Source organism: Lagenorhynchus albirostris, chromosome 10 (genome assembly GCF_949774975.1).
Source record: "Lagenorhynchus albirostris chromosome 10, mLagAlb1.1, whole genome shotgun sequence".
In the NCBI taxonomy this organism is placed as follows: Eukaryota; Metazoa; Chordata; class Mammalia; order Artiodactyla; family Delphinidae; genus Lagenorhynchus; species Lagenorhynchus albirostris.
The window spans coordinates 18,989,624-19,004,669 of NC_083104.1; the positions used below are offsets into that span (position 1 = coordinate 18,989,624).

Below are 15,046 nucleotides of genomic sequence, written 5' to 3' on the forward strand. Positions count from 1 at the left end.
CCACTTTAGAGGAGAAACTTTAAATGTGAACAGCCACACGATGTCCGTAAAGTCTGTTTACCTGTGATTGTGCCAAACAATTAATATGCCAGAAAGAAATGCTATTGCTTCCTCAACTTTCCAAGTAACGTTTTCCTCTTTGATTTTTTTTTTTTTTTTTTTTTTTTTTTTGCGGTACGCGGGCCTCTCACTGTTGTGGCCTCTCCCTTTGCGGAGCACAGGCTCCGGACGCGCAGGCTCAGCGGCCATGGCTCACGGGCCCAGGCGCTCCGCGGCATGTGGGATCTTCCCGGACCAGGGCTCGAACCCGTGTCCCCTGCATCGGCAGGCGGACTCTCAACCACTGCGCCACCAGGGAAGCCCTCCTCTTTGATTTTTAAGTGATGTGTTACTTTTCTTTTTTTTTAATCGAAAGCGGATTTATGTTTTGAATAGAAATGTAAAGTGCAAGGCATTATGGAGCCAGTTCTCATTCATTTCCCTGTTTGTGTTTTGGTTTGGCTTTTTTTTAATGCCAATAACTTGTCCATTTTCACAGAAGTGTGGAGAATAGGAATTTGATATTTTGGTACAGAAACTTTCGTTTTCTTAAAACACCCCCAGCCCCACTGTGTGCGCACACAGGCGCGCGCACACACACACACACACACACACACACACACACACACACACACACACACACACACACACACACACACACACACACACACACACACACACACACACACACACACACACCTTGATCTCTTTCCCTCACTCCTCAGTGAGTTTTAAGACTCTCATTTTATTGTTTGGCATTTCCCTCTGAGCCTCTAGCATTTTAAAGTGGGGATCCACATCCTTGAGCTTCCTGGCAGAATCACTGATGAGAATCAAGCTTTTTGCCTGATACTTAAACAGTGAAAAGAATGTGTAGTTGAACTAGACCCCCCAAACTTCTCTTATATGGAGTGGAGGCAGGGGTGCTTCTGAACTTTAACTGAACCTGCTTATGCAAGTGGGTTTCAGGTCTGCAGTTTGACTAGTATGAGGACAAAAAGAATGGAAGTCAAATTAATTTAGTCCAGATTCCTAGATTTGGGATTTTTTTAAAAGACTTTTCCAGTATAATATTACATTTATTTCTTTTCCTTTTTATAAAGTTACTTTTTTTTTTTTTTAACGAAAGTCTCCTAGTTAGAGATGTTCTAGAAAATGTCACTCGAAGAGGAAGTATTGATTTTAATCTGGCTTAACACTAGTTATCATTTTTAAATCGGTATTAAGTTGTCATTTAAACTTTATTTGTAACCCAAAGGTCTGTTGTAATGGATTGCCTGACATCCCATCACTTGTACCTGTATCAATATTGCTGTGTAAAAATTCTGTATCAGAATAATGATGGTACTATATATCATTTGATTTATTTTTAATATCATATGCTTATTTTTGTCACAGCTGTCAGTTGGTATTACAAGCGGATTTCTATATAGCCCACGTTCTAAAATGGGTAAAGACTCCGAAGTCGGTAATATAGCACTAACAGTGTGTAAGTTTTCATCTTATGTACTGGAAGGTTCTGTTTGCATGAGTTTTAAGGTAGTATAAAAATAATGTGTTAAATCAGTGAGCTTTTGGAGCGTGAAGGAAAATTATGACATGCAAAACTGGCTGTAATCAGGAATGGACTCACACGACTTCACTGTCTTGATTCAGCAAATAGTAACAGGGTGTCGATCATGGGTGGTTAGGCAGGGTGCTAGGTGCTGGCCGGACAGCGATGCCAGTGTAGCCTGGCCTTGAAAAACCCACCAGGTGTTGTAAATGGATTCAACGTTGCAAATAAACAACTTCTGGAATGTGTTTAACTGACTAAAGTGGCCGTGCTGACCCACTAACAGTTGCAAAAAAAAATTGTCCATTTTGTAATTATTTATTCATCCAGGGCTTACAAATGCACATTATGTGTAACTTTACCTCTGGAGTAACGTGTCCCATAAGTGTATGGGCTTTTGCTGTACTAAGTACCATACTTGGTCATAGAAGGATTAATTTTGGTTCAGTTTAGTTTGGGTTCAAGAAACATTCCCTGGTCAGTTTGTTGGATAAGAAAAATAGACTTCAAGTGGAATTATGGGTAATTTTGCTCAATGCTCTTTTTATATAACGTTCGACATGTCCTTTTTCATAAGTGGTGAAAATTTGATTGGGTCCATCGTCCGTTTCCCCCCAGGTTAAAAGACGTATAACTTTTATAAAATTTTGCTTTTATATATATCAACTTAATATTTTAAATCGCTACCTAAAAACTTAGACTGCATGTACACAGCCAAGAGAACAAATGTGAAGCTTGTGTAGAAAACTTAGAACTGTACCTACTGACTCACTACGATCCAAAGAAAAACAGAACTTTGTCATTTGTTACCTCTCTCCATCGTTATTATTTTTACTGAGGAGTGTACCCTTCTATTTGGTTATTATTTTTTAACTTGTTACCAAAGTTAGCACCTATCAAACCATTGTTTCAAAAACCTTGTGATCATGCTTCATGGAGAGCCTTTAAAATAATTCTGTGCAGAGCACAGAAAGTCTTGGGCTATAAAGATGGTGGTGCTGTTTCTTCCAGTCCCTGGGACAGTCTCTCACTGAAGCTGGAACTTCGTAGGCCAGAATTTCTAAAAGTAAGGTAAAGTGAGAATTTATGCAAGAAAACTTAAGTCAACTATCTAGTCTGATATAAATATTGTGAATGGATTCCATCCTTTCTAAGGTAGAAATAGACCTTATGCCAGCAGCTACTGACCAAACTCAAATGGACCTTTGGATTTCTTGGCAAACATTGATTTTCATGAAAACCGTCATGTCTGACTTGAGCCTTTTTTTAAGAGCAGCATTTTTTTTAACTGTAGAAAAGTGTGTGCCAAAACCGTGCCCTTACAAACCCGGTTATATCACTGAAAACCTTCCTCCTTCCCAGCATATCCCTGTGTCTTTTGTTGGAGCTTTACCAGACCAGTGATAGGTGAAACACATAAACAGACTTTACTCATCATTGGTTCTGTTATCAGAAATCTCACCCGACTCTCTTCTCACTTCATTTTTCACAAGATTATAAAGTCAGGCACCATTTTAATGGTTTTCACAAGTGGTGTTTTCTCACATGACTGGGAACAGGCCTGTGCCCTAGAGACAGTACTGAGAGACAGTGCATGAGTGTGTGTGGTTCATTCTTCAAAGCAAACAAGCAAAACAATAACTTCTTATGGAAATTTTTAAACATCAACAAAACTAAACCAAATTGTATGAGGAAGCCTCTATCTCCATCATGCAGCTTTTCATCAAAAATTATCTCCATGCCAGTCTTGTTTCACCTCTACCCACCTCCCGCCCCACCCTCAAACCTTCACCTCTCCTGTCTTGTCTCGAATCAAATCAGTTTCATCCCTTCTCCATAGGGTCCACTGTGAGATGGACAGGCACAGCCTTGTGTGTTGGTAGTAACATCAATCCTTCTTTTATGATGGCTCTCTGCTTAGATGTTGCCAAGGCCCTTTCACTGATCAGCCTGTCCTCCTAAACATTTCCTCGTAAGATATATTTTTGAAATCTCAAGTTGGAGTTCAAAATGGAGGAGCAAAATATTTTCAGACCCAGGATGTGCATATATGAATGAATATGTACTCTTGTATAAAATTTTAAAAGAAAATATTTGCTGCTCAAAGTAAGAAATTTTCACAGTAATATTGCTAACTGTGTATTGTGATTGGGTTCGGGGAGTTAAATGTTGTCTGCTATCGTTAGTCCGTTGGACAACTGATGTTAAATATTCCCTGTTAATTCTCCTGGATTCGGTTAGGGAGGGGGAAAATCCCAGAATGGAAATTATGGCTGGTAGACTCCAATTGTCTTCCACAATTCATTCATCCATTCTCAAATTCTCTCTCTCCCCCCGCCCCTCCCCCGTCCCTCTCTTTTCTCTCTTTCCTCCCTCCCCCCTCCTCCCTCCTTTCTCCCTTCTTTCTCTCCCTCCCCTTGCCCCTCCCCCAAGAGGTTTTACCTGGGTACCGGGTCACTCATCTGGACATCTAGAGACTGCATTTACCAGCAACCCTTAGCCAGATGTGACTTAGCAATGGAGCGTGGGCAGAAGTGATATGCCTCACTGCCTTAAAAGTAAATTGCACTCCCCTTCCTCTCCAGCAGGGAGATGCAGCAGTGAATCTGGCTCCTTTGGACCCAGAGAGTGAAGGTAGGGCTAACCCACCAGTGGGTCACTGAACGACTTCCCGAAGCAGTCACCCAGCAGCCCAGAGAAGCAGTTCAGCCACTCCGATTCGAGGGCTCTGTTCAAACACTTCCGCTTCTCCCCTAATCAATATGAACGGCATCATTTTTTCAGAAGTGCATCATTTGGTTAATACCTCTTTCTGTGATCTTAAAAAGTTTGTTCTGGTGTTCTTGCACAGTGAGTGGTTGCCCTGCAGAAGGTGGACTCAACCCCCAACCCCCCAAATTGGTTTGGATGTTGGGACAGATGCTGCCACACACACTGGAAAGACGTGACAACATTGATGACTCACGTCGTGGGATTTTCTGGTGAGAACAGAGCAGGTGCACGTCAGCCCAAAGTGGCAACAGCGAGGCAGTTCGGTTCGTTTTAGCTTTTATTATGGTCAGGAGGCAGGGCTGGGTGAGAATTCCTACCTGCTGGGGTGGGGAAGAACGGAGAGGAGAGTGTGAGGCTGGAGTGTGGTCAGTGCTTAAACATCCAGAATGGAGTTTTCATGTTTATTGCAATCCTGAAAAAATATCATAATGAGAAACTGATAGCCAAATGGAAGAAGAATCTTCAAATCAGAAATGGTTAAATTCACATTCTTTGGTCACAAGAGCATTCCTGTTCCATACACTAGGAAAATGTGTAAATGTATTTTTTTTTAATTTATTTTGGCTGCGTTGGGTCTTTGTTGCTGCGCGTGGGCTTTCTCTAGTTGTGGAGATCGGCGGCTACTCTTCGTTGCGGTGCGCGGTGCAGTGGCTTCTCTTGTTGCGGAGCACGGGCTCCAGGCACGTGGGCTTCAGTAGTTGTGGCGCACGGGCTCAGTAGGTGTGGCATGAGGGCTCAGTAACTGTGGCTCGCGGGCTCTAGAGCGCAGGCTCAGTAGCTGTGGCGCACGGGCTTAATTGCTCTGCGGCATGCGGGATCTTCCCGGACCAGGGATCAAACCTGTGTCCCCTGCCTTGGCAGGCGGATTCCCAACCACTGCACTACTAGGGAAGCCCCTAAATGTATTTCTTGATGCTACTGTTTCAAACTCAAATATGTCGTCTACCCACGGATTAAGAAATTTGGGAGACAGAGTCACTGAGGCTCATTACAACCGCACATTTTCTTATGACGTTTAAATGAATTTTAATCTCACCAAGAGGTGCTAGAAAAAAAAGAATAAACTTCAAAAGACAGACTTTCAGTGAACGAAGCTGTTTTTCCAACTAGCAAAAAGTAAAGTAACATGCCGTTAGCAGAAGACTAATCACGCCTTTGTATAATTGTGTTCCTTTTAATAGAAGCAGGTATTAAATATATATCTAAAGGTGTTGAATTCTAATATCTTTATAAAACTTATAAAGTAACTTACAAATTAAAAAAAAATCTTTTGTCAGACCACATGTCACCCTACTCATAAAGGATTAGAACAATTATGCAAATCAAATTCTAGAAATAGCTTTGGTATCCCATAATTCCTCAAGATAGATATGCAAATGAACTGGATCGTGACTGTGGGTTAAAAGAATTACACACTATACGGTTAAACTCTTTAGTATGTCACTCTCCAGAATGAATACCTGTGACAGGGGTTCTTTCCTATCTGTTCTTCCTTTTTTTTTTTTTTAACATGTTCTTTTTTTCTTCTGCTAAGCACATTGCAATGCAAATTGGTCAGGACTCAGGGACTATGGGGGAAGATATAACGGGGTGGAGGGGGAATAAATATGTTAAATGAAAAAGGCGAGGACAAGTTTCATCCCCTCATGCATTTTAAATTTTATGATCTCTAGAGAATATTTTAATAAGGCATGTATTAAGTCAGCGTTGCAACTTTAATAATTTTTCAAAGCCTTTCAAACTTACAGCACATCTACGTATCTTCAAGAAAGTGAAACCATTTATTGCACCCTCCAGGTTCCAACACAGGTTCTAACCGAAAAACAGTGTGTGCTTCTCAGATATCACATCCTGGCAGAAAGCAAGATTTTCATCCCAGAAAGCTACGCAGACTGGCATAACTCAGGTAATAAAAATATCTCGAGTGATGTTTTTAAATATACACTTTCCTACCAATTTACACCTTCTCTACCCAGAATAGGCTGGCCACTTAAAACTTAATTTGTAAATGACTAAATTATTCCTCCTAGAAGCTAAGTGGTAAAATAGCTTTAATTTACTTGTCTCCTTAATGTTACTGAGAAATAAGACAGTTGCATTTATGCCTTGACGTTGCAGCTTAAAACATTTGTGCATGTTTTCTCTGTGTAATTTGAAGTGACTTTGAGTCTTCAGGCTTTCAGATATAAATTTCAAGCTGTTTATTTATCTTAAATGCCTGCAACCAGTATATAGGGTGAATCGAATACTTACTAAGACTTTTCTTCTCCTTTTCCCTTGAGCAAAAGCTCGAAATACCTTTTTCTCTAGGGTGAGCCTGCTACTCCTCCTTCCTTTGGAAAGAGAGGAGAGTGGTCTCCTGGAGAGCTACCTGTTTGATTTCTGTTCGGTTCTGACATTTCTAATCTGACTTGCTGGCTCTCCCTGCAAAAAGATTTTAGGTAACAAACTTTCTCCATTCAAACGACCACATCCCTTACTGGCACTTGAGCATTCGCATAGAGTTGGAACAGAAAACTTTGAAGAGAGAATTATGTGGTTTTATTTCCCTTAGAAACACTTATTTTGAAAATGGACCCCAGAGTGAGGAGAATGTGGGAATCAGAAAGATGGGGAAGGTGGAAACTGGACAATTTTTTGTTCCGTCTTCTGGTTTTTCCTGCTTTCCTCAGTAGGGCAACCAGAGAGAGTCTGCCTAAGGGCCCTTTCTGGGCAATCAGCTGTGAGGTCTGTTCTCCTCATTATCCCGAGCTCTTTTTCTCGATCCCTCTTCTGGCGTATCTCATGTTCTGCCTTGATTTATGGTTTGGGGCACATTGGCCAGGTTTCTCCAATTACCTTGCTAACTCATCAGCAAGAGAACTGGACCTTTCTTATCCTCTGTGTTCCCCTGCACTTCCCAACATAGAAACTGGCTTCTTATTCACTTAAATACCTTTGTGACCACTTAGAGGGGTGGGATAGGGAGGGTGGGAGGGAGGGAGACGCAAGAGGGAAGAGATATGGGAACATATGTATATGTATAAGTGATTCACTTTGTTATAAAGCAGAAACTAACACACCATTGTAAAGCAATTATACTCCAATAAAGATGTTAAAAAAAAAAGAAAAACAAAAAGAATCCTGGCTGCTTCAGTCATTCTTGTAAAACAATAAAATTAAACTTATTAAAAAAATACCTATGGACTAGATGGATTCATTCAGGTGGTTTTCCAGATATCTATAACTAAATTTATCATACTAAAAGCTTAAAAATACACTGATCATGGTAACAGTTTTTATAAAGTGCAATTAAATAGAACCAGCCTTGTAATAGTTATTTTTAAAAATCTTCTCGATTTATTTCAATCTAAGAAATCAAGTCAAATCTATTTTATTATTTTTTTCCAGAGCAGGTTAATCTGACAGTTAACAGCCGGCTGAATGATCTGATAACTGGAAATGTGAATTGAATTAAATAAGCCTAATTTTAAAAAATTTGTGACTACAGTTCCAGCATATCAGGCATATCTGTCAAGGGAGTGGAGAGGATGGAATTGTTTTAAGTATTGTTGCAGTTAATTGTTGCTTCAAATAACAGGCTTTCTGAATATCAGTGCCTGAAGCAATAGCAGTTTTTATTTCAAGACCAGAAATCTAAAATCTAGAGATATGAGGTTGCATGTTTGGGTAAGTAGATCAACAATGTTAAAACAGATGTCTGCTCTTTTTATCTTTCTGGTCTGCTATTTTCACCATGTTGACAGTATCTCTTCTCATGGTTGCAAGATGGCTGCTGTGGCTCCAAGCATTACAGCCTCATCAAAAATATCCCAAAAGGAAGGAAAAGGGAGGGGAAGAGGGCTCTGTTCTTAGGCTGAGGTAGATCCCAAAAGTCTTGTCCAAGTTGGAGAAAAAGCCTAAAGAACCCCGTGGACTCAGATCAAGTTTGCTTTTAATTTTGTTTACTCGAGAAACAGCTAATAAACAATGCAAAGGATAATGATATGGGTCTAGAATATGGATGGGTGGAGACAGTTTCCCATTACCTCCTTTGCCCCTCACAGAGGGGGTCTTGAAGTCCAGTGGTCTTGGAGGGTCACACAGAGTGGCCCGTCTACCAGGTGAATGGAGAACAGTGTTTTGAGTCCACTGCATTTTACAACCTCAGCCATCTCAGTTCACGGACAACTTGAAATGCCAGTAAGCCTGCTACTCAGCCCACCGTGGCACTCAGATCTAATGACTGTGTTTGGAGACTTGGAAATTTTTCAGGACCTGCATGGGGACAATCTCCCCTTCTCTGAGGAGGTTAGTTCACCCTTTATGTCTAAGAGTTCAGCCTGTATGTTTGAAAGCTTAACAGCGGTTGAGTTGGGAAAAGGGGAAGTAAGGACTTTGGACGCAAGAAACAACGCAGAAAAGGCATGTTGGTGTGACCCAGTATGGTCTGTTCAGGGCACTGCCAGTGACTTGCAGTGGCTGGAGCACAGAGCCTGAGTAGGGAGTGGGAGGATGTGAGACCAGCGTGGGAGCCAGGAGCCCAGGTGTGCACCGTGCGAGCCCAGCAGAGGGGTGACTGGGCCAAGAAGGCCTTCCAGAAGTCTTGGATCTGAGTCCAGCACAAACCTGATATTCAGCTAAGACCCAGGGGTACAGCTGTACAGGTTAGTTATGCCCGTGTCATCCCAGTTATTACATATTGTGAATGTTGCCTCTGCTCTAGAGGAGGTGGTGAGGGAGTCCCCAGGCAGAGGAGGGGGACGGGCTTTCCAGGGAGAGCTTATACAAAGGTAACCAGAGGAGGGAGAGGTGGAAATATAAGGGGAAGATGAGGCCAGGGTGGTGGAGGGGCCGGACCATAAAAGGCCTTCTGCGGCAAACCAGAATTTTGCACTCGTATGGGTCATGGAAAGACAGTGAAGGGTAGAACCAATCTTGCCAACCCAATGATCCATCCTGACTCAGCCCCAGGACCTGGGACCCTGGTACCTCTTAGGGGCAGGGCGTTTGAAACTGTAGATGGCTGATGGCGAGCCCAAAGCCTTGGCAGAAATGATTGTGTTGTATTTTCTTTCTTTCAAAAAGAGGGAGAAAGAAAGGAAGAAAGGAAGAAAGAAAGAGGGAAGGAAGAAAATAGAGGAGGAAAGGAGGGAGAGAAGGAATAAGAGAGGGAGGAAGGGAAGAAAGAAGAGGAAAAAGGGAAGAAAGGAAAAGGAAAGAAAAAAGGAAAGGTAGAAACCAATATGGCAGGACTGACAAGGTCTGGCAAGGCTGAATGGTGCGTATGGAGGTTATTCTTCATCATCATGGTTATTGACTTGTGATTCGCCTCCCCACTTTGAGATATTTCAATTTGTAAAAAATGAACATGGTCAGGTGGAAATCTAAAAGTAGATATAAGTCTTTCTGCAAAGCGATTTGACATATGGTGTCAAAAGACCTAAAGATGCTCATTTTTGACCCAATAATTCCATGCCAGGACATGCACAGATTTATAGACAAGCAATCTATTTTCTTTTGCTTCAAGTATAGACATAACCCATTAATTTCACCTGGGGAGGAGTGGCGGAGGAGTTATGCTAAATTAACTTGTCAATGACAGAAAATGAGCTATTTTAATGGAAGTTTTCCCCAAATACATTGTTCCTGTCCTGGTACAAGAAGTAGAGTATTCTGAAATACAAGTAACCTTCTCTTGATGATTCTTTATTAATATAATTAACAATCAAAGTACAGGCTAATAAATTCAGTGATGAAAGTAGCTGTTGAGGTGCAAGGGGAGTTTTGCTCCTGCACAGTATTCCTCTGGACAGCTAGTTCCTCTGCATCTCTTGGTTCTTCTTTTTCCTTTACAGCTGGCCGTCATTTCTCATTACTTGTCACTTGAATTCTCATTAGAAATCTCCCATCCAGTCAGAACAAAGCAAAACAAAAAACAGGAGTTAGCCCTGACAGCCTAGTTCCTATGCCATGGCAGGTGCTACAAATTCTGACCATCACATAGGCTTAGTGACTTCTGTTTTTTGAACCTGGATCACTTGTGGCTGGTGGGGGGATGTTGGATGAGGAGAGATTTACTTCCTTGGCCTGTCTTTAGATAAGCTAAGATTTCTGATGAGTGGCCCTTGGATAATTAATGTCTACCCGGTCGTATGATCTGGGGAGAAACAGGCTGATAGTTACTCATACTTTCCAAATAGGAGATTGTCTGCATAGACTGATTGACATTTACGGACAAAATAAAATAATGCTGACCATTCTCCTGCAATAAATTGGCCACACCCTCTTATTATGACTTATCCATCTTGGACTGAATATTTAATAGTTTATATTATGCGCAACTCAAATTTCAATATATTTACTGTACCCACTTTAATTATTATTTTATCAAAATGGTTACTTTGCTTACATTCATGTTTTCTATGTTCATAAAAAAGTTTTGAAGCAGTATATATATATATATATATATATATATATATATATATATATACTGCTTCTTCCCTTGAAGAGAAGATCTGCAGATTTTTTATCTTGCATTTTAAGTTAACAAGCCTCCAAATGTCTTAGAAATTATGGTCAGCCAAACAGCATGCACTAAAAGGATAATAAAAACATGAGTACCTTACTTAGACGCATATTACCACCTGTCACAGTCTCAAACAACAACAGGAACAAAAACCCACTCCAGAATGAAAATACTGGTATATTTATATAATGCAAAGAGAAATACAGATATAAATCCTCAAAACGGAAGATACGTTAATAAAAATGTAGCATTATAAGCGAAAAAATACAGTACTTGCAGAATTTAGTCTTTCAACTTAAGGTTACAACGTGTCTAACAAAGAAATAGTACTTAAAATTATAGTTCTCATTATTAATTTAAAATAACCATCAGGAGAACAGCACAGCTTAACCTAGCAAACATTTTAAGGAAATGCTTTGTCTCATAGAAGAGTATCATTATATTCCATCCATTTATACCATGAACAAGAGAATAACAATTTTCAAAGTGGCAATTAGTTTCATAAGACAGAATAAAACTGGGCTCTTCAAAGCACAAACTGTTCCCCTAAAATTATTTTAATTTTTATTGGCAAAAAATACCTAAACAGTTTTGATTTAGCACTCTGCTTGTCTCTGAGCCCTCCCAATCCGTGAACCACAATCAGTACATACAAAAACATGCAATACTGTATTTTCTCCACACCATTACTAACCAAAACACTTTTTACTCTTTTGAAAGGTACAGTTTTACAGAAATGTTTCCACTCAAGATTGGTATGATACAAAGAGCAGTTGTCGCTGACGGGCATTTCCTAGTAGTATAAAGCAAGGTAGGAAACAAATCTTGTGTTGTTACTGATTAAAAATGACTGCCTTGCTACTTGTTCCCATTTCTGCTCTTTAACTTCAATATCAATACTGAACAAAATTCTCAACGCCTTCAAAGAACCACAGCAGTCCAACTGACCCCACCGATGGCAATTCAGAGGGAACTTGAGACAACTTTCCCTCTTTCTCCTGCTGCCAACAGAAGACCCTCAAGAAATCAAACTTGTGAAGTCCCCCTGGGTTCCTCTACCTCAATGCAAAATGTAATGCCACTTGAGGTTGTCAAAAATAGCTTCTGTAGAAAACTGGCCATGGTCTTTAGGAAAGGTTGCATGAAAAAAATTAGTTTAGCCTTTATTGAAAAAAAAAAAAGAGTAACTCATGGAATAAAAGACATCAGTGCCAGTACAAAGACTCCAGGGCCTGCTGTCAGGATGAAAATATATTTAGGAGAACAATCGCAAGGAGCTGGGGTGGGGCTGGGACTTCGAAACCCTCCCCCCAAAAGGAGTCTGTACAATCCTAGTGATGATGCACTTCGAGAGCCGTTTTGAAGGCAGCTCAGAAAATTAAAAAGGGGGCAGAAGGGGGAGAAAAGACGTCACTGTCCAAGCCAAAGGGAGAAGCCGGGTTGCGGTGCAGGTGAAGGGAGAGCCACTTATAAACCGATGCCTTTCAAGTCGCAGGGGAGGGTGGCCTGGGTGGCCTGGGGGCTCTGGCAACAGGGGAACTGGGCTCGGAAGCAGTCCCTGAGCTCTCTGTTGAAGAGGAAGCACACGACGGGGTTGATGCCGGCCTGCGCGAAGGTCAGCCACACGGAGGCCGTCAGGTAGGCCTGGGGGACAGCGCCGGGCCGCACCAGGACCCGCATGTAACTGGCCACGACGTAGGGCCCCCAGAGGAACAGGAAGAGCAGCGTGATGGCATAGAACATCTTGCACAGCCTCTTCTCTGTCTTGAACTCCTCGAGCACGAGGAGGCGGCGCGCGCCACGGCCGGGCCCGGCCGGCCGGATGCCCACGAGTGCGGGTGGCGTGGGCCCACGGCCGAAGCCCGCTGTCCAGTTGGCGGCCGCCTGGCCGGTGGCACCGGGGCCGTGGAAGGTCCAGTCGTGGCTGACGGCGGGCACGAGGCGCGCGGGCCGCATCTTGCGGCGATCGTGGATGAAGAAGAGCAGGCGGAGGTAGACGAGGTGCGTGGCGCCCACCACCACGGCCAGCAGCAGCAGGAAGCCCAGCGCGCCGGGGGCGCCGTCGGGCCGCTGCTCCAGGGCGCACGGCGCGTCCTCCTCGTCGCCGCCGCCGCCGCCGCCGTCCAGCACGGGCGGGAAGGCCGCGGCCAGCGCCAGCGCCCAGGCGGCGCACACCAGCATGGCGGCGCACGGCCAGCCGGCCAGGCGCTCGGCGTAGAAGCGGTGGTGCGCTATGGCCAGGTAGCGGGTGACGCCCACGCCGAGCAGCAGGAAGGCGGCGTGGAAGCAGAAGAGCGCGGCCAGGAAGGCGAGCAGCTTGCAGCCCAGCGCGCCCGGCGGCGCCCCCGCGGCGGCCGCTGCCCGCCGCGCCGCCAGCATGACGGCCGGGAGGCAGGCGAGCGCGCGCAGCCCGTCGGCCAGGCACAGGTCGAGCAGCAGGTAGTACGGGGCGCGGTGCAGGCTGCGCTCCCGCACGATCAGCAGCGCGAACAGCACGTTGCCCGCGAGGCTAACGCACAGCAGTAGGCTGAGCGTGGCCAGCTTGAGGCCCAGGGCGGCCGCCTCGCCGCCGCCGCCGCCGCCGCCGCCGCCGCCGCCCGGCTCGCTCGCGTTCGCCATCGCGGCCTCCCCGGGCCGGGCGCCGCGCTCCGCTCCGGGGCCGACCCCGGCCTCGCCGCTCCGCAGGCCTGCCGGCCGGCCGGAACTCAACCAAGCGCGCGGGTCTCCGGCGAGCTCCCGGGCCGGCGGGGCTTAGCCCGCGCCCGGGTGACCCCTCCTCGGCTCCCCGAGCTGCCGCCGCGTCGCCGCCATCTCAGGAATGGTGCGCGCAGGAGGCGACGGCCACTCCCTGCGCCTCGGGCGCCGCGGGCTTCACTGCGGACCGGGCCGCGCCACCGCCCGCAGCTCCTGCATCCTCCTCCTCCTCCTCTTCCTTCGCCGCTGCCGCCGCCGCTGCGCCTCTGGGCTCTGCCCCCCGCCGGGCCAGCCGCCGCCGCCGCCGCCGCTGCCGCCGCCGCCACCGCCGCCGCGGAGCCCCCTCCCCTCCGCCGGAGCGCGCCGCGTGGCCGCCGCCGCCAGCCCCGCCGAGGCTTCCCGCGCCGCCCGGGCCGGGCTGGGCTGGGGGCGCCGCCGCAGCAGCTGCGGGGCCGGGAGGCGGCCGGGAGGGAGGCAGGGCCCCGGACGCGAGGTGGCGGCAGGTCGCGTTTGGCCCCAGGTAACGGGGGTCCGGCGGCGGTGCCCGGCGCCCGCCCTGGGGTCACTGAGGTGGCCGTGCGCGGGGGGGAGGTTGCCTGGGATGGCAGAGTCGGGAGGCCTCGGGGCGTGGGGGCGGGGTGTGGGACCGGAGGATCTGGGATGAGCCCTCTGCCCGCAAGCTCATAGTAATTCACAGTCATCGTCGTGATCACAGCCTTGTAACCTCTAGTATTCAGGTCAGCACTGATGTGGGCGGCAGTGTTCTGGGGAGCTTTACGCCCTCAGCGTTCACAGAAATGACAAAGTTGGTTCTATGCTTAAACCCGCTTTATATCTGAGGAAGCAGAGGCTTGGAGGTCAAGGGAGTTGAGAGCCGGTAAGTGGTAGAGCTGAGATTCAAATTTCACTCGGTGTGATTTCCATGGCCGGACTCACCAGCGACCCTGAAGCATACCCTGCTCTCTGCCCCATTCGTGGTCCCAGTGAAGGCATATGTCAGGGAAAAGAAATTCAGCATTTTCCCTTGATTTGGAAGGTGAATCCCATGCCACCTTCCTCCCAGGGTGTCAGTCCTCTGGGAAGCCCGAAAGGGCAGCCCCTGTTCTGATCCTCAGCTGCACCAGATTCTCTCCAGGCTTTGCGTAGGCCGTTCCCTCTGCCTGGACCAGCCCCTCAACGGGCTCCCCATCCTCTGGGCCACTCTTCTGACCAGTCTAGCTTACTCTGTACCATTGCCCATTCAATTCCTTCTTAGCACTTAATATTTGGTATTATGTATTTTTATTGCTTTTGAAGATCCTGTCGGTTCAGCTGATCTCTAAGCTCCAGGAAGGCAAGCGACTGTGTCTGGTTTTTCCTAACCCTGTATCCCCAATGCCTAGGATGGAAAAGCCAGAATTAAGAAATATGTTCTTTCTCAGGTACACTCATGTTTTGCTTTGTTTTATGCAGAATATTATTTATTGGCATGGCAGGCA

The 15,046-nt window shown here is 45.7% G+C and overlaps 1 protein-coding gene across 1 annotated transcript; it reads right to left on the reverse strand.

Annotated features, from left to right (window-relative positions):
* Nucleotides 1-11,560: 11,560 nt before the first annotated feature.
* GPR27 (G protein-coupled receptor 27) lies at nucleotides 11,561-13,838 on the reverse strand. The gene has a single exon (XM_060161353.1). It carries the CDS (start codon nucleotides 13,491-13,493, stop codon nucleotides 12,342-12,344), a length of 1,152 nt encoding a protein of 383 aa, XP_060017336.1. The 5' UTR covers nucleotides 13,494-13,838; the 3' UTR covers nucleotides 11,561-12,341.
* Between the last annotated feature and the right edge of the window lie 1,208 nt (nucleotides 13,839-15,046).